The 23420-nt window shown below is 37.3% G+C and overlaps 1 protein-coding gene across 1 annotated transcript in view; it reads right to left on the bottom strand.

Moving 5' to 3' along the window:
* Nucleotides 1-23420, bottom strand: part of LOC143730729 (cation-independent mannose-6-phosphate receptor-like) — a 44880-nt gene that overhangs the window by 6880 nt on the left and 14580 nt on the right. Inside the window, exons 9-38 of the mRNA XM_077221265.1 lie at nucleotides 22280-22466; nucleotides 22076-22179; nucleotides 21726-21878; nucleotides 20797-20943; nucleotides 20410-20697; nucleotides 18991-19141; nucleotides 18651-18828; nucleotides 16815-16930; nucleotides 15706-15865; nucleotides 15443-15619; nucleotides 15235-15336; nucleotides 15053-15154; nucleotides 14536-14710; nucleotides 13645-13818; nucleotides 13105-13248; nucleotides 12787-12962; nucleotides 11800-11887; nucleotides 11515-11718; nucleotides 10416-10546; nucleotides 10234-10337; nucleotides 9825-9958; nucleotides 9557-9753; nucleotides 8122-8248; nucleotides 7735-7866; nucleotides 5550-5812; nucleotides 4234-4446; nucleotides 3137-3286; nucleotides 2860-3018; nucleotides 2034-2232; nucleotides 690-842 (exon numbers count right to left, since the gene is read on the bottom strand). Of these exons, the coding sequence (XP_077077380.1) occupies nucleotides 690-842; nucleotides 2034-2232; nucleotides 2860-3018; nucleotides 3137-3286; nucleotides 4234-4446; nucleotides 5550-5812; nucleotides 7735-7866; nucleotides 8122-8248; nucleotides 9557-9753; nucleotides 9825-9958; nucleotides 10234-10337; nucleotides 10416-10546; nucleotides 11515-11718; nucleotides 11800-11887; nucleotides 12787-12962; nucleotides 13105-13248; nucleotides 13645-13818; nucleotides 14536-14710; nucleotides 15053-15154; nucleotides 15235-15336; nucleotides 15443-15619; nucleotides 15706-15865; nucleotides 16815-16930; nucleotides 18651-18828; nucleotides 18991-19141; nucleotides 20410-20697; nucleotides 20797-20943; nucleotides 21726-21878; nucleotides 22076-22179; nucleotides 22280-22466 (4788 nt within the window). The remainder of the gene's footprint in view (nucleotides 1-689; nucleotides 843-2033; nucleotides 2233-2859; nucleotides 3019-3136; nucleotides 3287-4233; nucleotides 4447-5549; nucleotides 5813-7734; nucleotides 7867-8121; nucleotides 8249-9556; nucleotides 9754-9824; nucleotides 9959-10233; nucleotides 10338-10415; nucleotides 10547-11514; nucleotides 11719-11799; nucleotides 11888-12786; nucleotides 12963-13104; nucleotides 13249-13644; nucleotides 13819-14535; nucleotides 14711-15052; nucleotides 15155-15234; nucleotides 15337-15442; nucleotides 15620-15705; nucleotides 15866-16814; nucleotides 16931-18650; nucleotides 18829-18990; nucleotides 19142-20409; nucleotides 20698-20796; nucleotides 20944-21725; nucleotides 21879-22075; nucleotides 22180-22279; nucleotides 22467-23420) is intronic.

Genomic DNA, 23420 nt, shown 5'->3' with positions numbered 1-23420 from the left:
CTACTCAGCGAGTCTACTCAGTGAGTCTACTCAGCGAGTCTACTCAGCTAGTCCACTCAACTAGTCCACTCAACTAGTCTACTCAACTAGTTTACTCAACTAGTCTACTCAACTAATCTACTCAGCTAGTCTGCTCAACTAGTCTACTCAACTAGTCTACTCAACTAATCTACTCAGCTAGTCTGCTCAACTAGTCCACTCAACTAGTCCACTCAACTAGTCTACTCAGCGAGTCTACTCAGCTAGTCCACTCAACTAGTCCACTCAACTAGTCTACTCAACTAGTCCACTCAACTAGTCCACTCAGCTAGTCTACTCAGCTAGTCTACTCAGCTAGTCTACTCAACTAATCTACTCAGCTAGTCTGCTCAACTAGTCTACTCAACTAGTTTACTCAACTAGTCTACTCAACTAATCTATTCTATTCAACTAAATATTACTTGTTTAAAGGAAACCTAATGTAATTACAAAATTGTTTACATTTAAAAAAATGCATTTTGTAAACACAATTATTTAAATTTTTTACTTCAATTATTTATGTAAAAAAATATTTACTTTATTTTTCTTCCTTAACAAGGGACTGAATCCAAAAATGTATTTTTTTAACAACAATAAAGCTTGTCCAGTAGTTTTATCCCCCACATAAGTACACGTATTTCGTGAGATTTTAGGCTAGCAGGGATTCGTACCATCAGAGCAGAAGCCCCATTTCTGATCTTTATCATAGTTGCTTGTAGTTGCACACCACTTCCTTCCGTCAGTCCTGCCTTCAGTTGTGCAGTCAGTATAAGACTTGCCCAGGAAATTAAAGGGGAAACTGCACACTTCATCTTTATCTGTAACTGAAAGACAATTAACACAAATGTTAATGATTTAGAGAAAAAGTGTAACTGGATTCTTCCAACTTAGATTTTGAGCTTGTTTGATTGCAATGCTTTCTGGGATTGCCTTTACTATGAAACATTTACTTTGCACGTTACAAAGCAACACAATGATTACCTTTTGCCAAAAGTCTGCCCATTATGCCTTAAAATGTGGTTTAGTTCAGTTCAGTTCAGTTCAATTTTATTTATATAGCACATTTAAAAACCATCGTAATTGACCAAAGTGCTTCACAAGATCCAACAAAGAAACAAAAACAAATTATTAAACAAACAATATCACACAAAGTACAAACAGAAATAACCCACAGGTCAAGATATCAGAGCTCAGCTAGAATTGAAAGCCAAAGTATAATAATGCGTCTTAAGCAAGGACTTGAATATTTCAATAGTCTGCGCTTTTCTTACATAAATTGGCAGACTATTCCAAATATTAGGAGCAGCCACTGCGAACGCTCTGTCACCTGTCAAGCATCTGGTCGGAAGATCTCAGTACTTTGACAGGTGTGTGGACATGTAATAGCTCCATTAAATATGAAGGCGACAACCCACTTAGATTTTTAAAAACAATTAATGCAATTTTAAATTTAATTCTAAAACAAACAGGAAGCCAATGTAATGAGGCCAATACGGGTGTAATATGTTCACGTTTTTTGGTCCCGGTTAAAAGTCGAGCTGCTGCGTTCTGCACTAACTGTAGCCGTCGAAGTGATGATTGCTCCAATCCGGCATACAAAGAGTTACAGTAGTCTAATCGCGACGTAATAAAAGCATGTATGACTCTTTCAAAGTCTTTACGTAGCATGTATGGCTTGACCTTCGCCAGAAGTCTCAAATGGAAGAAGCTAGTTTTAACAACTGAACTAATTTGTTTTTCAAATTTAAAAGCACTGTCAAAAATTACACCCAGATTCCTGGTAAAAGGTCGAATATGTGAACATAGAGTACCAAGAGCATCTGCACATTCACTTAAATCTCCCGCACGACCAAACACAACAATCTCTGTCTTTTTTTCATTAAGACATAGAAAATTCTGATCTAACCAAATTTTGAGATCACTCAAGCACTCTAACGAAGGTTGGATGTTGTTCTTCTCATTGTTTTTTTACACTAGTTTACTAGGTTTTTAGAGCGATTCAGTGTCCGTCTTACCTTGAGGACAGGCGTCTCCTCCACTATACTGCATGATCACATCCTGCTCTTCCCTCTTGTAGTCTAGGCTCATGACTTTGCTGTTCCCATATGAAGCCGCTGAGCCAGTGGAGATCAGACACACTGCGCTGTCTTTACATTTTGTGTCTGCCACAGTCCCACACACATTGATTGTAAAGGAGCCAGAGCTTCCAGGAACCTAAGAGAGACACAATAAACAGAGATCCAGAATCGTTCTTCTGCTACTATGTTCCTATAAGCTGACAAACTGAGATTTTTTAATATATATACACACACGCACACACTACCATTCAAAAGTTGGGGGGCCAGTAAGATCATTTTTTGAGATCAAGGAATTAACACTTTCATTCAGCAAGGATGCATTAAATTGATGACCGACAGTAAAGACATTTATAAATGTTACAAAATATTTCTATTTGAAAAAAAAAAAATACTGTTCTTTTGAACTCTTTATTCATTAAAGCATTCTGAAAAAAAGTATCACAATTTCCACAAAACTATTAAGCAGGACAAACGTTTTCAACATTGATATTAATGATAAATGTTTCCTGAGCACCAAATCAGCATATCAGAATGATTTCTGAAGAATCATGTGGAGATATTCAGCTTTGACATCACAGGAATAATTACATTTCACAATTCAAATAGAAAACTGTTAAAACTGTGATCACATACGTGCAGCCTTAGTGAGCAAAAGTGCCTTCTTTAATAAACATTCCTATTCAAATTGGTGTCTGTTTGGTAAGACTTATAAGGATACTAATTTGAAATGTTCAGTTTTTGTTTTCTGTTCTCTTGTCATTACCTGAACGGGCCCTGACAGCGCTGAGAGGTCAAAGGTGTAACGCAGTTGTGAGACGGTCAGACTGCAGCCCTGCGCCGTGACGGTCTCCGGGCAAACCACCGGAGTGGCCCACTCGAACACATACATGCAGTCCTGAGCCCGGATCATCTGGGGAGAACCCTGCTCGTAGGAAACACACACTTACACTCATGTATAACAGAAATGAATATCAAAATCGTCGACTTCAACAGAGTTGTTGTTGGTTCAATCGTTTTTGGGTTTTGGGTTGATCTTTTACCAGCTCTGCCCCTTTCTGGCAGGTGAACACGATCTTGGAGGAGTAGTTGGAGCTGCGGTTCGACGGGCAGACGGTCGTGCTGGTGAAGCTGATCACCACCTCGTTGGTGTTGGTGTTATAAAGAGGAGGGGAGGTGATTCGTCCGATGTCCTGCACAGAAAGGAAAAGCCCACACTGAATTTAAAATCTGATTCAAACATGTCACTATAGATTAGGGTTGATTCAATAGCAACCCCTGGTGCCTCTGTTTCAGTAACGAAAAATACTTTTAATGAAATTATTCCTATTCATTTGACTGATAATATAAACTTTCTTCATCTAAATTATGAAATTTGAAGTTATGCATGCGAGACGGCTTCTGTAGCATATTGGTTATTAATTAAGCTAACAATATTATATTTTTATGTCTATGATGTAATTGTGTCTAATTAATAGAATATTAAGCATAAATTCAATATTTATGACTTTAAAGCTGGTGTATGCAAGCTGATAAGCAAAACAAGAATTATGACTTTGATATGACACCCGACTAAAATATCCCAATAGCAATACTGAATCGATACCAGCGCAAAAACTAAAATAACAGTAAAACTAATTGAATAAAATGACAACTTAAAATTAATTGTTTTATAAATTAATAATAATAAAAAAAACACAGTATTATTTATATTATCAATCACATTCGCTAAAATTACACAATTCTGAACAGGTTGGAATAGGGGTGGGTGATATGACCAAAATCTTATTTCGTGATATGAGTAATTAAATTTTATGTCATTTTATATCACAATATAGTTATTTAATTTGATTTTATCTTCAAATATTATTTGCTAAACGAATCAAACCAACTAATATGATTCATATTATTTCTTCACCCAATATTTTTATATATTTAAATTATTATTTACTTAAATTATTATATTTAAATTATATAAAAAATTGCACTGAAAATAAAGGTAACGGTACTCGTATTGGCGAATAACAAAAATTAAAGTATCATATTGGAATTGTTGAAGAAAAGGCGGTATTGTGCTTCCCTACATTCACCATCTAAAAAATTAAGAACAGTGGAAATCACTGCTCGTGTGTTTACTCACAATTGGTTCTGCATTAACGGGGTCCATGCACACCGCGGCCCCTGGAGGACAGTTGACCCCTGGGATGGGATTGAGGGGCTGGCAGATGTTGATGTAGTAGTCAGGAGACTTCTCCCTGTCTACATCTTCATTGATAGCGGTGTAGTAACCAGTGTGATGGATCAGAGGACTCAGGTCAATCTGGCTGGTTCCATTCCAAACGGAGCACTTCACCTGCAGAAAACATGCACTAAATATGTTGCAGGTTCAAATGAAGCGAGGATCAGAGTAGGGGTCGACCGATTATCGGCGCCGATATTAAGCATTTTTATGGTTATCGGTCATTTTCAAAACCGATTTGCCGATAAATCACTACACTGAAGTTGCTAAACACCTCAATATAATAGAGGCCCTGTGATCTCCACGATGCAGAAAACACGGATGGAATCCAGACATAAAAATGGAATTTACTGTATAAAGCGAAATGTCATGGAATTTATCAACTTTTTGTAGAATTAATAAAAAGCAGGTCAGTACAAATCAAATTGAATTTCAAACCGCAAAAAGACAAAATAAATATAAATCCTGCGTGTCTCTAAATGAATGGCGCAGACGCGTGATTTCATTTACCACACACACACACACACACACACACACACACACACACACACACACACACACACACACACACACACACGTGACGCTTGCACTGTTTTCAGCCGCATCATTATATGAGGACATGATTGCACAAACATCATCTCCAGAGACGATTAGTCACTTCATGAGCTTTTTAATGCTTCAACTGAGAAAAGTTATCGTCATAGCATAAACACACTCAAAGATCTCCACGGCAACCCGTCAAAATTAAAGTCCGTTTTTTTATAGGGCCCTAAAAATTCATTCACATTCATTTTTGTTAAACTGTAAATAAATTTGAATAAGTTTGATGACTTCAATCAATTAGAAATGCTTTTTGATTACTAAAATTTAAGTCTTTAAGTTTTACAAAATGTTTACAGAATGCTGCTGGGTGCTCCTGCACTTTTTAAGTTATTAATATTATTATTACTAACAATAATAATGTTATTATTATCAGGTCTCAGGTTTAAAGATATGTTTAAAATCATTTAAAGAAAGTATTTGTCAAATCCCTTTGTTATTCTTAATTTTGACATTGACTTACATTTTTACACCAGACATATGCTATATATCGGTTCAAAATATCGGTTATCGGTCTACTTGATCTGTAATAATCGATATCGGCATCGGCCCAGAAAATCACATATCGGTCGACCCCTAGTTCAGAGGATTGAAACTTTTAAAAGACTTTCCATTACCTGTTGTTCGCAGACCAGAGAGGTGTGCCAGAAGAAGAAGTGACTGCAAGTGGTGTCATCCGAGTACACCAGCACGGGCTGCTCCGCGCCTGCTCCCTCAGACCTGCAGACGAAGCTGAAGACGCTCTTGTGTCTGAAGGAAGGGTCAGCGGCGCACGCGTCTCCGTCCTCATAGGTGAGCTCCACCACCTGATTCTTATAGACCAGCTTCCTTGTGGCGTTTCCGGCATTTATGGCCATCGAATTGTCCTTGATGCACACACCTGCAGAAAAATACATCTTAACATTATCATGTTAAGTCTTTGTTTAGGCCTAAATGTATTAAAACAATTATTCTCAATGAAACAGAAATGCTGAGCAAAACAAAGAATAATCAAAACGGGATGGAGTCTATCCATCCATCTATGATTCAGGGACAAACAGCAACCAGCGATTGGTTAAAACAACTGATCTGTCCAACACTAAACTCATGAGACATAACAAATCGGTAACACTTTACAATAAGGTTCCATTTATTAAACTCTAGTTAACTACATTAGTTAACTATAATAGTTTCTATGCAGATTCACTCCATTACAAAATCACCCCAGTCATTCAGATGATTCATTCTTTCCAATGTCATCTGGTGAAATTGTTTTCATATCGCGATATATATCGCAGAAAAATAAAATATCGCAATGTAATTTTTTCCCAATATCGTGCAGCCCTATCTCAGATTTAATCAAAAATATCTTAATTCGTGTTCCGAAGATGAACGAAGGTCTTACGGGATTGAACAACATGAGGGAGAGTAATTACTGACAGAGTTTACATTTTTGGGTGAACTATCCTTTTAAATGACATCGCTGTTGGTCGGCTTACATCACTTGAAACTTCCCACTGGTGATGCGAATGCAACCAGGAGAAATGGCCCTAGGGGAAAATTAAGTTCTCGGGGGACCGCGCTGGTGACTAGTTGCAATAACTACCTGGTGCAAAAGCCCCAATAGACTCCAAAGTTCTACTTAAAAATAAACAAGAGATATTTTTTCACAGTTTTTCACTGAATGAAGCGATGTCCCGATCCGTTCCACAGCGTCGGTATCGTACCGATACTGGCCCAGAACGCTAGATCGGAGATCGGAGGGGAGAAAAAAATATGACCTATACCTATCCAACAATGCTTGAATAGCATTTCCCTTGCTGCGACATCCAGGTAAGCGGCGCATATTGGGCGGTTTTGCAATCTATTTTGCAGGCAAAAAATGGGTTTGGGCGGGTGGATAAAAATTGGGCTGGTTTCGGATCAGTTCGTTGGGTTTTTGTAGCCGAAACACCGGCACGTCAGGTCCTTCTTTCGGCGACCCTCTGTTCAGCAGGAAGTAGTATGTCTCACACACTCACTCTCACACACACACACATCTCTGGCTGATGTGCCCCCTAAACTCACAACAGACACTCCGTCCCTCTACCTTCGGTGTGCTATAAACACGGTTTTGCAATCCGTATCCTCCGTTTATAAACCGTAGGCTGTAAACGTTAGGCTACACATGATTTTGACGCATATCCAAGCAAGGGTGTGTGCAGAGTGTGGAGCGCGCACTGCACGGCACGAACACTTCCGGTTTTCCTTTCAACAGTGGAAACAACATCATTTCTGGTCATACAGAAAATAACTTATTTATATATAACTTACATCAATATTAATTTTTTTGCGCAGCTTTTGGTGTGCATACAGTTCAAATTAAAATGTTGGTGTTCAACTTGCGTTTTAAAAATACAACAACCGTTAATTTTTCGTTTTACGGGTTAAAAAGGAAAAACGAATGGCCGCAAAAGTACACGGATCAATGGATAATTTTAAAGCTTGTTAATGATTAACTTTAAACCTGTTGGTAGCTTTAAGTAAGTTAGCCTACTGAAGTAGCCTGCCTGCCTGTATTTTTTGTAGTGTTTGAATAAAGGGTGGCAGTCTTTCATAATCAACTGTTGTTGTGGACTATATACCGGATAAGTATTTGTTCTCCATTTGAGTGAGATGTTTTTAGGTTGCTATTTGAGTAAAGTGCTTCCAAATATTTTATTAGGCCTAGTATTAGTTCAAGAATAAAATAAAAACATCGGATTAATATCGGTATCGTAAATAGCCAAAGCTGCGGCATCGGTAGTGAAAAAGTGGTATCGGGACATCCCTATGGAAACATACCTGTTCCAGGTGCACAGCCAGCGTTGGCTACTTCTCCACACACGTTCAGTCTGAACATCTTCCTATGGGCCAAGGGATCGTAGACCGTATAGCCACCGGTTCGACTGAGGCCGTTAAGGTCAAAAAGATGACCTGAGGAGACCAAACACATACACCGTAAATACATATGCATCTTAGATTGATTCAGGGGACAAAAATAAACGCAGTATGCAAGAGCTTGTGTGAAAAGAAAAACATGTTCTGTATTTAGGCTATTTGCATGCAACAGACACATGCACCTAGAAGCCAGTGTTATGAGCAGACAGGAAGTGTCTAGATAAGATGATTCAGTTGTTCTGCTTCTGAGTGTTCATGTGAGTAAGTGTGTATTCTGTGTGACTGACTCGCCTGTAGCTGGATTCGTGACTTTACAGTCTCCATGCTCAGTGCTGTTGAGAGGACAGGCTGCAGCCGTGAACCACACAAAGTTATACACACAGTTCTCCAGTGCTGTGATCAGAGTGGGTTCAGAGTCCTGTAGGCACAGACAAGAACAGGGTTACAGATATATATACACAGAAATAATTGTAATTATTATTATTTACATATAATTATAAATTTAGGTCAGTAAGATTTTTGAAATAATTTAATTGATCAAAAATACAGTAAAACTAGTAATATTGTGAAAATAAATAACTGTTTTCTATTTGAATGATGTAATTGATTCCTGTGATCAAAGCTGAATTTTCATCATCATTACTCCAGTCTTCAGTGTCACATGATCCTTCAGAAACTTTTCTAATATGTTGATTTGCTGCTCAAGAAATATTTATTATCATCAATGTTGAAAACTGGATTCTTAGACAGGTAAAAAGAACAGCATTTATTTTAAATATAATCTTTTCGTGACATTATAAATGTCTATGGTTATTTTGATTTATATTTATTGATTTACCTTGCCTTAAAAAAAAATTATCAGATGGGCTTTTATATATATATATATATATATATATATATATATATATATATATGATGTATATATATTATATATAATGAGCTTTGTTTTAACTCCTATCAGTGAACTTCTTTTTGAAAATAAGGCATTTCAATAACTGACCAAGAACCTTTTCATTGACATTAAAGTGAAATTAAAAAGTGAAATTAAAGTTTTTGCATCTGAAGTCTTCATACACACAGTGCCTAGCATAAGTGAACACACCAATGCTAAAGTTGACTAAAAAGAGGAATAAAAAAATAATCTTTTGGAAATTGATCTTAATGCTTTAATTAAAAAAATTTGGAAAAATCCAACCTTTAAGGACACCAATTTTCTTTGTGTATGAATAATATATCGTAAATAAATAAATGTTCTTCCTTAAAATACAGGTTGCGTAAGTCAGGACACCCCTATGTTCCTAAATTCTCATTGAGGAATGGGATTAATATCCCATGTCAATCTCCAGGTATGGTGAAGAGTGTGTGATGAAGGGAACTTTATCAGGATGCATATTATCCCGGATCCATGAAATAACTGGCCTTTAAAAATAAAAATCTGCTGTCTCTATGGGAATTTAACATAGGGGTGTCCTGACTTATGCAACCTGTATTTTAAGGAAGAACATTTATTTATTTACGATATATTATTCATACACAAAGAAAATTGGTGTCCTTAATTAAAAAAATGAGGAAACATCCAACCTTTAAGGCATTAAGATCAATTTCCAAAAATAGATTTTTTTATTCCTCTTTTTAGTCAACTTTAGCATTGGTGTGTTCACTTACGCTAAGCAGTGTACATACAGTATGATCAGAATTATATCTAAAAGCCTTAATGATTACAGACCACTTTGTCTGGGTCGCATCTGAAGCGAATGATGGTGGTCCGGTTTCTCTTCTGGTCAGGACAGGCTTGTCCATTGGTGTACTTCAAAATCAGTATGTTTTTATCCCACTGTGGTCCTGCCTCTGCCTCCCCCAGATTCACATACTGGTCTCCGTCCTTCAGACACGCTGCAGCGCTGGACGGGCAGCTCCACAACCCTGAGACAAACACCCGTTATAAAACCTATGCTGAATGGTCAATGCGCTCCAGCTGTGCTGCGGACACTCACCGGTCTGAGGCACCAAAGACTTGCACACATTGATATAGTAACGCTGCCTCTGATTGGCCTTTTCTGGTACGATCATCCAATTAGATTTGTGCAGGGCCAGAGAGGATAGATCGTAGGAATGGCCATTGCCATCACTGCCAAACAGACAGTAGATGATTTAGACAGTTATATTATGCGTTACGTGCAAATACATTAGCAAGAAAGTTGGGTTACACTTTATTTTAAGGTGACGTAGTTACATTATAGCTACTCAAATAAGTACTGAGTAATATTAATTAACTACATGTACTCACTATAGTTACGGTTAGTTGTAATTATACATAATGTACTGTTATTCCTATAGTAAGTACATGCAGTAACGTGTAACTGCGTCACCTTAAAATAAAGTGTTACCAAAAGTTGCTCTCACTTGTAAGAGCAGGTCGTAGTTTTGAATGAAGGGCAGGCCAAAGCTGTGTGCCAATCAAACAGATATGTGCAGTCTGCCGTCTCCTTTATGAATTCTGGCTTACCCTGACGAACAAAAAATAATAGTTTAGGAAAACCATTCAACTTTCTAATAAACTTGATCATCGGCTGCAAGGAACTCACAGGATTCTTGCTGTGGTCGCAGGAGAAGAGGATAGCCGTTGATCTCTCGTAGACCTTGTGGCAGGATTCCCCATTTGTGTAGTTGATCATGATAACCCCATCATCAAATGTGAGGTTTTGATTGGCTACCCCTGCAAAGGAGCATGGGAAAGGTTAAACACGAAAAAAACCAAACAAAAAAAAACCTTCTACTATTAATAACCTACTTATGGAAGCTTGTTTCCGCCACAGAATAAAACATTTTAAAAGATAATTGTGACTTTATTTCTCAGAATTGCGAGATATAAAGTCAGAATTGCGAGATATAAAGTCAGAATTGCGAGATATAAAGTCAGAATTGCGAGATATAAAGTCAGAATTGCGTGATATAAAGTCAGAATTGTGAGAGAAAAAACTAAGAATTCTTATTTTTCTCTCGCAATTCCGAATTTATAACACATAATTGTGAGTTTATATCTCGCAATTCTGACATATTTTCTCAGAATTGCGAGTTAAGTCCAATTCTACGTGGGAAAAAAGTCTGACTTTTTTCCCCTCAGAATAGTTTTATCTCACAAATCTGACTTTATAACACGCAATTGCGACTTTATATCATGCAATTCTGACTTTATATCTCCCAATTGCGTATTATAAAGTCATAATTCAGAGATATAAGCATGCGATTCTGAGAGAAAAAGTCAGAATTTCAAGTATATTTCTCGCAATTGCGAGTTTATATCTCATAATTCTGACTTTATAACCTGCAATTGCGACTTGATATCAATCAATTCTGACTTTATATCTCGCAATTCTGACTTCATAACACGCAATTGCGACTTTATATCAATCAATTCTGACTTTATATCTCGCAATTCTGACTTCATAACACGCAATTGCGACTTTATTTCACGCAATTCTGACTTTATATCTCGCAATTCTGAGAAATAAAGTCAGAATTGCGAAATGTAAACTTGCAATTGTAAGAAAAAAAGTCAGAATTGTGAGATAAAAAAAAAAAAAAAAAATCACAATTACCTTTTTTATTTTTCATTCTGTGGCGGAAACAAGCTTCCATACCCACTAGCTCAGCATTGATACTGAACTAAAGAAATAAACTCGCCTGCTATCCTGTGTGTTTGGCCCTCGACCTGACAGGAGGACACAGTGTTGCTGGCACCGTGAGGGCAGACAGAGGATGTAATGGGGCTGCACACTGCAAAGTGATACTCATAACCCAAACCCTTCACTTCATAATCCTTTCCAGCCAGCGGTGTGAGATTGTATTCATAACCACTTTTGGGGTCCTGGACTTTACACTTTTCACCTGCGAAGAGCAGGAAAAACACTGAGTTAAAGCGAGAGTCTGAGTTAACCGTCCTGCGAAGTGATTGGCTGTTCATCTTACCCTGCACTCTTTTGATTGGACAAGCTTCTGACGTTCTCCAGATGAAAACATATTCACAGCCGTCTTTGCGATCAAACATGGGTGCGCCCTGTTAATAGAAGTAAAAAAATAATGTGTTATAACAGCTTCATCATTAAAACCTTCAGTCTCTTAAATACATGGGACACTTTCCAGAAAAAGAGTACAAGATCTGTGTAGATTTTATCATGTTTTTGAAAAAAGTCTTTTTAAATCACTAATGCTACATTTATTTGATAAAAAATACATTAATATTGTGAGATATTATTACAATTTAAATCAGATTTGATGGATAAAAAAACCTTTGAGGAATAGAAAGCTCAAAATAACCACATTTTTTAAAATGGAAATCTTTTGTAATACTATACATGTCTTTACTGTCACTTTTAATCAATTTAATGCATCCATGCTGAATAAAATAATTAATTTCTTTCAAAAAATAATAGTAACAATAACTTTTATCCTCTAAACCTCTAAATACTCTTATTTCTTTTTGTTTTATATTTTTTTTGTAATCCAGTTACCAAAATAGGGAACATGAGTTTTATCATTTCTGTGATCTTTTTATTTGCCTAAATCTAAATAAAAATAAATAAAAAACACCAGAATCAATAACCCTAAAGGATTTACAGAATTTCCTTATATTTACCTGTGACTAATCAGGGACCAAATATTGGTTTGTAGTTACTTAGAAACTTACATTATACTTACATGAAACATTTATATGGAATGAGATTTTTTTTGCTTCCAGCTAAATACGAATACATTTTTGATCAATACAATTATTTAACAATAAACATTTAGGACACTGTAAATTTTAGGTTAGAATATAGTGTAAATATACATCATTTTCATAATCTAATAACTTTCATTCAAAAGAATATGAAATTACTTTTAAAAGGGTAATGAGACACCAATTTGTTCCTTATTTGTGGAAAGTGCCATGGATAAAAATCTTTTTGGACTTACAGGACTGTCATCACACTGGAAGATGATTCGGGTGGAGTAACGTCCTGAACTACACTTGTCCCCGTTCAGATAAACGATACTGATGGAGCCGTCTGGTGCCGCCTGCAGGCTGGACTGCACGTATCCCAGGTTCACACTCCTGCCTTTGATCTGGCCACACGCTCCAATCGTTCCAGCTGCCAACAACAGAATCTATTAGTTTATTGCGAGGTCATTCAGACTAGAACTAATGCGCCAACCCTTGGTTGCAGTTATAAACAAACCAATAATCACAAATTACCCAGAAGCCAGTCTGTCAACACATCAGTAGACACTCACCGGGGCAGCCCTGGACGCGAGGCAGTGGTTTACACACGTTGATGTAAAACGTTTGAGACCGGGCCTGATCCGAGGTGTCCAGAGGAACATAATATTTGTCATCCAGGCTGAGGTCACCCAAGTCATACGATCTACCTTGTAAATCTGGAAATGCAGGGGGAAACGGCTTGAGTTTAGTGATAATAGTGGTGCAGAAATGACACATCTCAGGTTTAAAGTCACCATGAAATCAAAATGGACAATTGTTCGTTTTTATGGAATATTACAGCGTTTATAATAAATGGTTTATCCCTGTACATCATTATTTATTTTTGTAGAATAACTTCCCCTCCCTCTTTCATGATGACGTCATTTACTCAACAGACATCCACCAATAGCACACCACAACCATCCAATAAATTCCCCATGGACAAAATCAAGTCCCACCCCACATTTATTCTTATTCAAAAAGCATATGCATTACAATAGGAAAGACTCTCGCCAGGTCCATTTCATTAACAGCATGTTTTTGGCAAGTAAATGGAGCATGGGAAGGCTCACCAGTGATTTGGCAGTCTACAGGAGCAGGCTCGCAGGCTAGTGCAGTGGAAAGCTCAAAGAACACATTGTGGGTTACATGAGTGCTCGTGCCCAGCTCTTCGTGTATAAGCCTCAGGGAAGCTGGAGTGGCCTTTTGGTCACACACAAGATTAATGATGAAGGTGTCTTCGGTACCTACAGGAGAGACGGGAGACAGGGGTTCAGTCCGGGGCAGAACTGTTCTAACCTTAAAGCAAAACTCTCTATAATACTTGATTTTGATGATCTGATGATTCCGTGATTAAATACATGTGTGTAATGTTGCTGTCATGGCAACAGATTTCCTACAAAGCTGTGCTAGTCTCATGATCACCCTAATATGATCATGTCAGGTACAAAAAAATACAATACTATTCATTATACACTATTGGTCAAAAGTTTTAGGGTCAATAAGATTATTTTTCTGAAAGCAAGTAATACTTTTATTCAGTAGGGAATGCATTAAATTGATCAAAAGTCACTGTAAAGACATTTATAATGTTACAAAATAAATGCCGTTCTTTTGAACTTTTGAATTATTCATTAAGGAATCATCAAAAAAAAGTGTTCCACAGTTTCCACAAAAATATTAAGCAGCAAAACTGTTTCTCCAATATTTATAATAATAATAAATGTTTCTTTATCGGCATATTAGAATGATTTGAGAATGATCAAATGATACTGAACAGTTATTTTGAACTAAAAGTAATAATATTTCACAGTATTACTGTCTTTTCAGTATTACCTGTATGAGCACAGGACACTTCTTCCAAAAAAAAGAAGAAAACCTTTCATCTATAAGCTATTTAATCGAGTTTTTTTCGAGTTATGGGAAGCATAATATGTCAGGTGATCTTTGCACTGGCTACGCACCTGTCTGTATGTCCATGGCCCCTTTGTATGTAAGAGTGAGAGCGCCATCGGTGGAGAACTTGAGAGATTGCTCCACCCCGACCTGACTCACAGGCTTCTTATCTTCCAGCTCACAGCCGGACACAGGTTTATCTCCCACGGTTCCGCACTCTTTCACAGGCCCGCAAATGTTCACCTAAAGTAGACAGGAGGGCTATGTGACTTTTGGTTTCAATTTGTTATAATTGCACTAAAGACACATTTCAAGAGGGCAAAAAGAAACTGGAGACAAACGTAAGAGAGTAGGACTGCACAGAATAATTGTGCTGGAAAAGTCAAAATTTTAGAACAATATGATTTCATTATTTCTCAAATTCAAACTTAATAATAGTGAATACTTTTGACGATTACCAAATCTACTGAAAGTCCCAGTTTCATTTCATTAATCATCCAGTGCTGTTACTGCTATTTAGTATCGATTTTAGTACAGATACAACCCTATTCAAGAACATTTGAAAGATTTGAAAGTGCTTCATACGACAAAGTCTTTTCCATGAGCCTTGACATGGTATCCGCTTTCAGAGGCCAGCGGCTGAAGGTTGAACTCAAAGCCATTGTTGGGATTTTTCACTGAGCATGTCTGTAGATAAAAAGAGAAATAAGAAACAAAATCTTCTTCATTACCTCAAAGTAATCACTTAAAAAAAAAAAAAGGTAGACCTGGTTGGTGTCAACAACAGTTGAGATGGCACAGGCTGCTTCTGTGTCCCAAACAAAGTCAACGATACATTTCTGTTTCACCAGGAAGCGAGGGCCAGATGGCTAAAGAAAAAGAGCAAAGAAAAATATACCGTTATCATATTGTTCTTGCCACTGATTTATAACTAAATAAGCCTTAAAAGCAAGTAAAAGATCAGGAATGACTCACTGCTGTCCCAGATGAGCAGAAAAAGTGGATACGTGTTGTGTACGTGGTCGTCACTCCATCCGCTTCACACATCGAGCCATTAGTGTACTCCAACATTAGCTGGTCCTGATCCACTATCACCGGCCCTTTCTTAGCAATGCCCAAATTACTGACCTCTACCTTCTCAGACAGGCCTTCCTGCTCGATTAACATGTACACACACGTTTGTTGTCAGTGTTAGAGTTTTATTTCACCATGTCCATTCTCCTCAAGCGTTCACTAACCTTGCCAGTCTCGAACTTGATCTCACAGACGGAAGCACTTCTGTCACAGCCAGGCACGGCTTTAAGAGGGCGACACACGTTGATGTAGTACTTCCTTGGGCCGCTGGGGTCAGTCGTCTGCATGACCTGCCAGTTCCTGCCTCCATTAGATACTGACAAACTGCGGAGAGGAAGGAAACAACGGATTCAGTGTAAAGCCATTGTTGTTAACACGGTCTAGCTCTCCTAGACACTGTCAAACATGTACAGAGAAGAGATAACACTGACTCAGGAATTATTAGTGCACTTATATCTGGTAATCGTATCTAGTATCCGAAAACGTCTCCGGTATGGCTACAAATGAAAAGAGAAAGAGTTCAAATAAAAATAAAGTAAAATAAAAGAAACTCTTCAAAGTAAGCTGTGTTGAATGTTTTGCATGAAAGAAATAAGTAACAAACTAATCATTACAAAAACTATAAATTACAAAAAAGCAAACCAACTGGTGAAAGTGCTAAGCAGAGACATGCTATCTGTAGTCTAATGCTACCAAAAAAACATAATTTTTGCCAAATATTAAAGAAACTGAGAAATTAAAGAAACATTATTGTAAACAAAATATTGTTGTTGTTACACTGAACATTTTCAGAAACAGAAGTAGAAAAACTCAGAGCACTGTTTAGCATCATCCAAATTTAACGAACCAACAAAGATACACATATCTAGTAGATAAAAGAGTGATGGAAATTGATACATTTTTAAATGTATCAATTTAAATGACAAGACATTTCTATGCCAAAAGGTAATTTCTTCCAGTAATTTGTCCATCTCAAAATATCAACGCCTATTTTAGTTTAATATACAGAGACAAGACATTTAAAGGTTGATTCACTCATAAAGTGTGGAACTATTAAAACATGGCAGTGTTTGTCTAATCATCCGACCAGCGACATGAGTTAGGGAAGGGACTATCTGTTTCATTAATCAATGGCAAATGCGGAAGGATTCAGGTAACCAATTATTTGTAAAACCAGTTTGATGATACTAGTGCAAAAAATGTCACAGTTCACATTTACAGTAACATTTAATATTCCTGTAGGACATGAGTGTTTAGTGAAAGGAGAGCTCACCTGGACAGGTCGTACTGCTGCAGAGTTCTGGGGTCCGTCACGACACACTCGTGTAGTCTCTCTGGACAGGCGTAGGAAGTGTACCATTTAAAGTTATAAGTGTATTCATCCTCATCCTGCAGAAAAATATTCATAAATGTAGGATATTGTTATAAGACGAGACAAAAGCTCTGAAAGCCCTGATATACTTCAAGAGAATTCGAAGAACAAACAGGTGTGACGTCATTTTAAACAAAATAAAGTAAAAACGAAGTTCATTTGGAGAGTGCGTAAAAGCTGGTAAACACCTTTGAACTACTATTGGTCTGTGGCGATTATGTAACAGGTGGGTGTGTCTCTGAGACTCCGCCTTCATTGATGTGGACGTCTCATTTCATCAGTTCAGTGCATCGAGCTCAGACGTCCGCAAGTAAAACATGAACACGCTGAAGAGTTAGGGTTGCCACCTGTGCCGGTTTTACCTTCCTTGTAATAACCTGTCCCGGGAAATTTATCCACTCTCCCGGGGCATTTTCAAAAGGCTACGTGAATATATATGTTCAATTTACTATTTTCTCTCCACTTGAGATAGCCTATGCGTTGTGCACAGAGTGGTAGAATGCGCTATCATTGGCTCTGGGACGTGTGACGTGACGTAGGCTATGTCATCTAGCGCGTCTGTCTTGGCAGCTAGCCAGTAATTAGAGAAGCAGTGAAGAAGATTGTACGTCAACGTGGCAATCCTATGAAGAGTGCTTTATAGTAGAAAATGAAGTTGTAATTCTGATTGAAAGTGGCACTGTTTTTCATTTTTAATACTGTAAAGCTGTTCACTTTAAAGCAATATATTGTTAAAAGAGCTAATATAAATAAACATGACGTGTCTTGTCTGGAGTGCCGAATTGCAGATCTTAAAGTCCCACAGAAGTGCTTTGAAACGCACAGCATTATTAAATGTGTTGACGTAATTTCCACTGAAACCGGAAGACAGGGCGGGACATATCGAACAGCTCCTCCCCTTTTAAAAATAGCCAATAGCGTTTCGTTTTATGTCACAGCTCGGCCAGAACCGTTAAGATCAGTGAAGCTGCAGTTTCCTCCTGATCCCTAACCGTTTCTCCTCCTAATCTCCTCCATATCGTCTAAAAACAAAAAGACTGTGTGCGCTACGACGGTTCGTGACACTAATGTGAAACCAGATTTCATTCGCCCCAATGGTAATCATATTACACTGTCTGAATCATGCCCTATCCCCTATATAGTGCACTATGTACCATTCACCATGTAGAAAACAGTAAATGTGTGAACAAGTGACGATGTTAGCAGCTTCAGTGTCTATTAGCACATTCTAGAGAGCATTTGATTGGACAGAATACCCGATGAGAACTGAAGTGCAGGGTCATGTCATCAAAATACGATAAGTTTAGAACGCTTATATCTTCTAAATTCAAATTTTGTCATTGTTTTGGAGCACACTAGCTTATAGATAACATATTCATACTAAAAGCCAAAAAAATTCAATTTTGATTTCATAGGGACTTGACAATTTTGTTATTATACGGAAAGCACTCAGCACATATTTACATGTTCTTCTAAACACTAAACTAGCAGTGTGAGTTGCATTAGGATGTACAGTAACCGTATACTGCAGGAAACGTACCTAGGAACAAAAAACATTGCTGTGCGTATATCAGGGCCTTTATAGGAATAACGTCTGAAGGTGTGTCCAATGCAAAGCTTGAGACAAAAAATGCTTAGCACACATCCCTTTATGCTAGAGTAGCCTTACTTGAGGTGAGGCTAAAATATGTATTGTGTGTGAACAGGACAAACACAACAACTGAGCAGGAGTGATACCTGAAACTCGGGTTTGCCTGGACCGGCCTTTCTGTCACAGAGGAAGGAGATGTGTGTGGAGCGCTGCGTGTGCTGCTTGTTGTTGTACTGAGAGCCATTTTTGTAGGTCAACTGGATCATGCCATCATAGTAAGAAAGCCTGGCGTTGAACTGGCCGAGATTCCAAGAGTTTGTGCCGCTGCAGAGACCAAACAGAAAAATGGTTCAAAAATCACTGTTAAACATGAAATATGTTGTGATTGGCGAGATTTCGTTGATTCATATCACACTTCATAAGTGAGGACAGAAGAAACTTGTTGGATTGTACCTTGTTAAATTTAAATGACCACGGTGAACTTACCTCTGGTCAACTTGACAAGCCCCTGCTGTTTCTGGACACTGTGCGGCTTTAACATTGCCACACACGTTGATGAAGTAGTCGTACTTCTCCCTGGACATGTTATAATAACCTCCAGTGGGTTTCTGAAGGGGGGACAAATCAAACGAAATTCCTGCAAAGAAACAGAAGCACATTTAAAAGCAGGCAAAAACACCCCATGACCTTTAACCACGAAAACACACCCCCACAACAATACAGCAGAAAGTACACTAAAATTATAAACACTATGGATCAGAATTTTGTTTTTTTTAAATAAAATATAATTAAGTGTAGTTAAGTTTATAAATAAATAAATTGTTTTTGCACCGAAAAATCTTAAGATGGTGGAATAATCCAGTTTGGGAGAAGACATAATATAATGGATACAGATTAAACAGTTTTTGCCAACTGTACCAGACGTATTACTACTGTAGGTTTTATTAATATTTTGAATTACATTTTATGCTGTCCGTTTTTCCCCGTTTTCATTTTAATTTCAGTTAAAGTTTTAGAAATTTTGTTAAACTAACCGTATATGACAAATATGTACATTTTATTTTATTTCAGTTAACGTTTATTTTATTTAAAGTAACAAAAATGTTTTTTTTATGGTTTTAGTTTCTATATATATATATATGGTTATAATAACCCTTCATTTTACCTAAAAGTAAAACTATATAAAATAGGTTTTGTAAAACTTAACATTTTCAACTTATTTAACATTTCTTGTTAATAAGTTTCAAGAACTAAAAACTGATTTTTTTTTTATGACAAAAGCACATAAAACTTCTGAAATGAAAATGAAAACTGAAATTATGAAAATAAAAGCTAATTCAATATATGAATTAAAGGTGCAGTGTGTAATATTTCTGAGGATCTATTGACAGAAATGCAATATAAGATCCATAACTATGTTTTCAGTGGTGTATAAAGACCTTGCATAATGAACCGTTATGTATTTATTAGCTTAGAATGAGGCATTTATATCTCCATAACCGCGGGCGCCCCCTTCTATGGAGGTCGACATATTGTGTGGTCATGTTTCTAGCGTAGCCGACAGCGAACACACAGCGCTACAGAGCGCGTTTCCTCACTACCTTGAAAAAGAAGTTTTCAGTGGTGTATAAAGACCTTACTTAATGAACCGTTATATTTGTATTACCTTAGAATGAGCAGTTTTACTGAATAATTATAACATAATTTCTTAATTTATCCTTGTAAAGAAACCTCATCGCTGAACTGGCGACTCTCTGCTGTCTCAGACGATGTCATATTTTCCTGTCGGCCACCGTAACTTCTGTTGGTTGCAATTCGTAACCTCCCCACTAGATGCCGCTAAAAATCACACACTGCACCTTTAATAGTATATATAGATAACAGCAAAATAAGCGTGTCCAGTACCAGCTTGTGGGTCTTCCACCTTGCAGTCGTTCCCTTCTGTTTTGGAGAGGACGCAGGCCGAAGCCGTGAACCACTCAAACTCGTAGACGCAGCCGTCACTGGACACACTCCTCAGGACCGGAGCGCTCTCAACATCTCCAGGCTTACACTTCAGAGTGATGATCGTTTTCACCTTCGTTTTCTCTCTGCATTCGTCTCCGTCAGTGTAAATCAGTCTGATGTCATCTCCATCTGACACCTTTTGCGGAGAAGACAGGAATTTGCCCAAGTTCAATGTTTTCCCGTTTCCTAAGAGGAGAAATGTTGAGTTAGAATGAATCATCATGAGTATGATAAAAGTGAACACATTTATCTAGATTTATCCAGGATCTGTAACGGCGCACTGACCAACTGCACATATTGCTGCGTCCCCAGGGCAAGAACTGGCCGCCCCCTCCTGGATGATTTTATGACAAACATTGATGTAAAAACGCTTCTTATCAGACTCCGCTGCCTTGGCGTCCACAGCCTCCCAGTTCTGAGATCCTTCAGATTCTGGGGAAACAAACATTCGCAATAAGTCACATGATACAAGTTGGTACAAGTTCTTTTTAAGATGTTAACAGAAACATTCATAGTTTTGAGAATGGGTTTCAAACTACCAGCCTGAGATCATTTTATATGGCCATCAAATGCTAATGATTTATACTTTAATTCAGCTTGCAAATAAGTATTTCCACTTACTATACTACATTATGAGTTTTAATGTTACTAATTTCAGTCGGTTCCGGTGTCTAATCATATGGCTTGGAATAGAGTGAAACATAAAATAAAATAAAAAAATACTACTTCATAGTACTTTTATTGTGCAAGGATGCAGAAAATTGACAGACATTTATTCAAATTTATACTTTTAACTTTCTATTCATCAAGAAAAAACATTTATCAAGGTTTCTACTATTAATCACAGCACAACTGTTTTTTTTTTAACATTGATAATAAGAAGAAATATTTCTTTAGCATCAAATCAGCATATTAGAAGGAGACCGTGTGAAGACTAGAGTAATGGCGGGTGAAAAATCAGCATTGCCATAAAATATTTTCAAATAGAAATTGGTTATTTTGATCTGTAATAATATTTCACAATAGTACTGTTTTTAAATAACTTCAATAAATGCAGCTTTGGTGAGTATGAGTCTTCCTTTAAAAATATTACAACAACCTTACTAACCCTAAAATTTTTAACAGTAGTGTATTAACAAAAAAAACAAACATCATAAAGCCAGTTTTATGATCGATCATTGCCGTCACAGTACAGAAATGTAGCTCATCTTTACCTGGGTAGCGTGTTAAAGGTGACAGATCATAACGCTTCTTGTGGTCTGTGACTCGACACAGCAAGTCCTCCTCCTTCACGCATGCGTACGCGGTTTGCCAGTCGAAGTAATACGTGCAGTCAGACTCTCCCGTAAAAACCGGCAGGCCATTCCCTGAAAACCACAAGCCTGCTGTGAGCGGAACATTTTGAAGAAACTAAATTTGGACATGAAACAAGGTCATCTAGGTCACGTTGTTGCAGTTCCTTCCTTTTGGTTCTCAGACCATTGAGCTTCCTCAATCAGCCAGAGTAAGAACATCAGCACTTGACTACAGAAGTCAGTGTGTGTTGAGTCGTGGTGTTACTCACCAACAGTGGCATTGCACTCAAAGTTAATAATGGTCATGCGCTGGAATCCCGTGCTGCATCTGCTGCCGTCTGGGTAGATGAGTGTGAGATCTCCATCTGAGTATCTGAAGATAAAAAGCAACGAGTTAAGAGACTGCTCTTCGGTTTCAATTCTGCACTGCATTATGTAAATCAGTAACAAATAAAATGTGAGTAAAAGCGAACCTCAGTGTTTGGTTCTGGAATCTCCCAGCAATCTTCATCCCCTTCCCGTTGTCTTTGACTTGACAGGCGGATACGTAACCTTTGGCATCACCACAATGACCAGCATTGGTCCCCCCGCACACGTTCAGATAGAAGATATAGGTGTCGCTGCCACTTTTAGCCTCAGCCATATAGGGTGTGCCTGAAGCTAAAATATGAAGAATGGTAAAGCATTATAAATCATAAATATGTACTTGATGATGAACCACAACTGCTTGTACTTGTTATTGAAGGAGGGTTTGGTGTTTTTGCTAAATTGTATGAAGTTCTGCTAACACCAACATTGATTTAATGAATGTTTCACTATGTTTGCAGAAGGGGTGCAACAGTTCCCGGTAAAATAAATAAATAAAATTGAACTGCGCCGCTATGTCATAAGTGAACATAAACAGTCGAGAGATACAACACGTGTATCAGTATTTTAGATGCAGGCACTATGTCTTAAAGTGACAGCAGCCGAATACTCCTGCTGATGTTTGAGTTTTTAATGTTCATCAAACAACAAAATACAAAGAAACCACTCATTGCTCTTGACTGAATAACTTTTGTATCTTTAATAAGGATTGATTTGTATTTAATTTATACAGTGAAGATTATATGCACTATTTTACATTTGATTACTTTATTCAATTTCTTTAACTGAACACTATTGTTAGACCTGGAAAACCTGAAAGGATGGTTTATTTTAATTGTATATTTGCTCTATTGTATTTATTTGTGCTATTGCTTGTTTATTGATTATTTGTTCGTATTTTTGTTGGGACAGAAGTTAAACTACACTACACTAAACTACACTTCTATGTTGCCTTTAGTTGGGAAAACAAACTGCCCATCTGATTTATCTTACTAACATAAATATTGCCAAAATATACCATACCATGTTATTTGAACAGAGTATAATGCCAATGTCTTGTTCTCTAACTGAAAACCATGGAAATACTATGTTTTTGGGACATCATAACACTATCATGCTTTTAGACATCAGTGGTATCAGTGTTTTTTTTTTATTATTTATATACCATTTGCCAAGGCAAAACATGTTTTTCATATTTATATTAGCTTTACTTCAACTAACGGAAACTTTAATAGTACCACTGTACCA

Source organism: Siphateles boraxobius, unplaced genomic scaffold, assembly GCF_051911475.1.
Source record: "Siphateles boraxobius isolate OS27281-9 unplaced genomic scaffold, OSU_SipBor_1 80, whole genome shotgun sequence".
In the NCBI taxonomy this organism is placed as follows: Eukaryota; Metazoa; Chordata; class Actinopteri; order Cypriniformes; family Leuciscidae; genus Siphateles; species Siphateles boraxobius.
The sequence above is the reverse complement of the archived record's forward strand: the minus strand, read 5'-3'. Positions and strand labels throughout refer to the sequence as shown.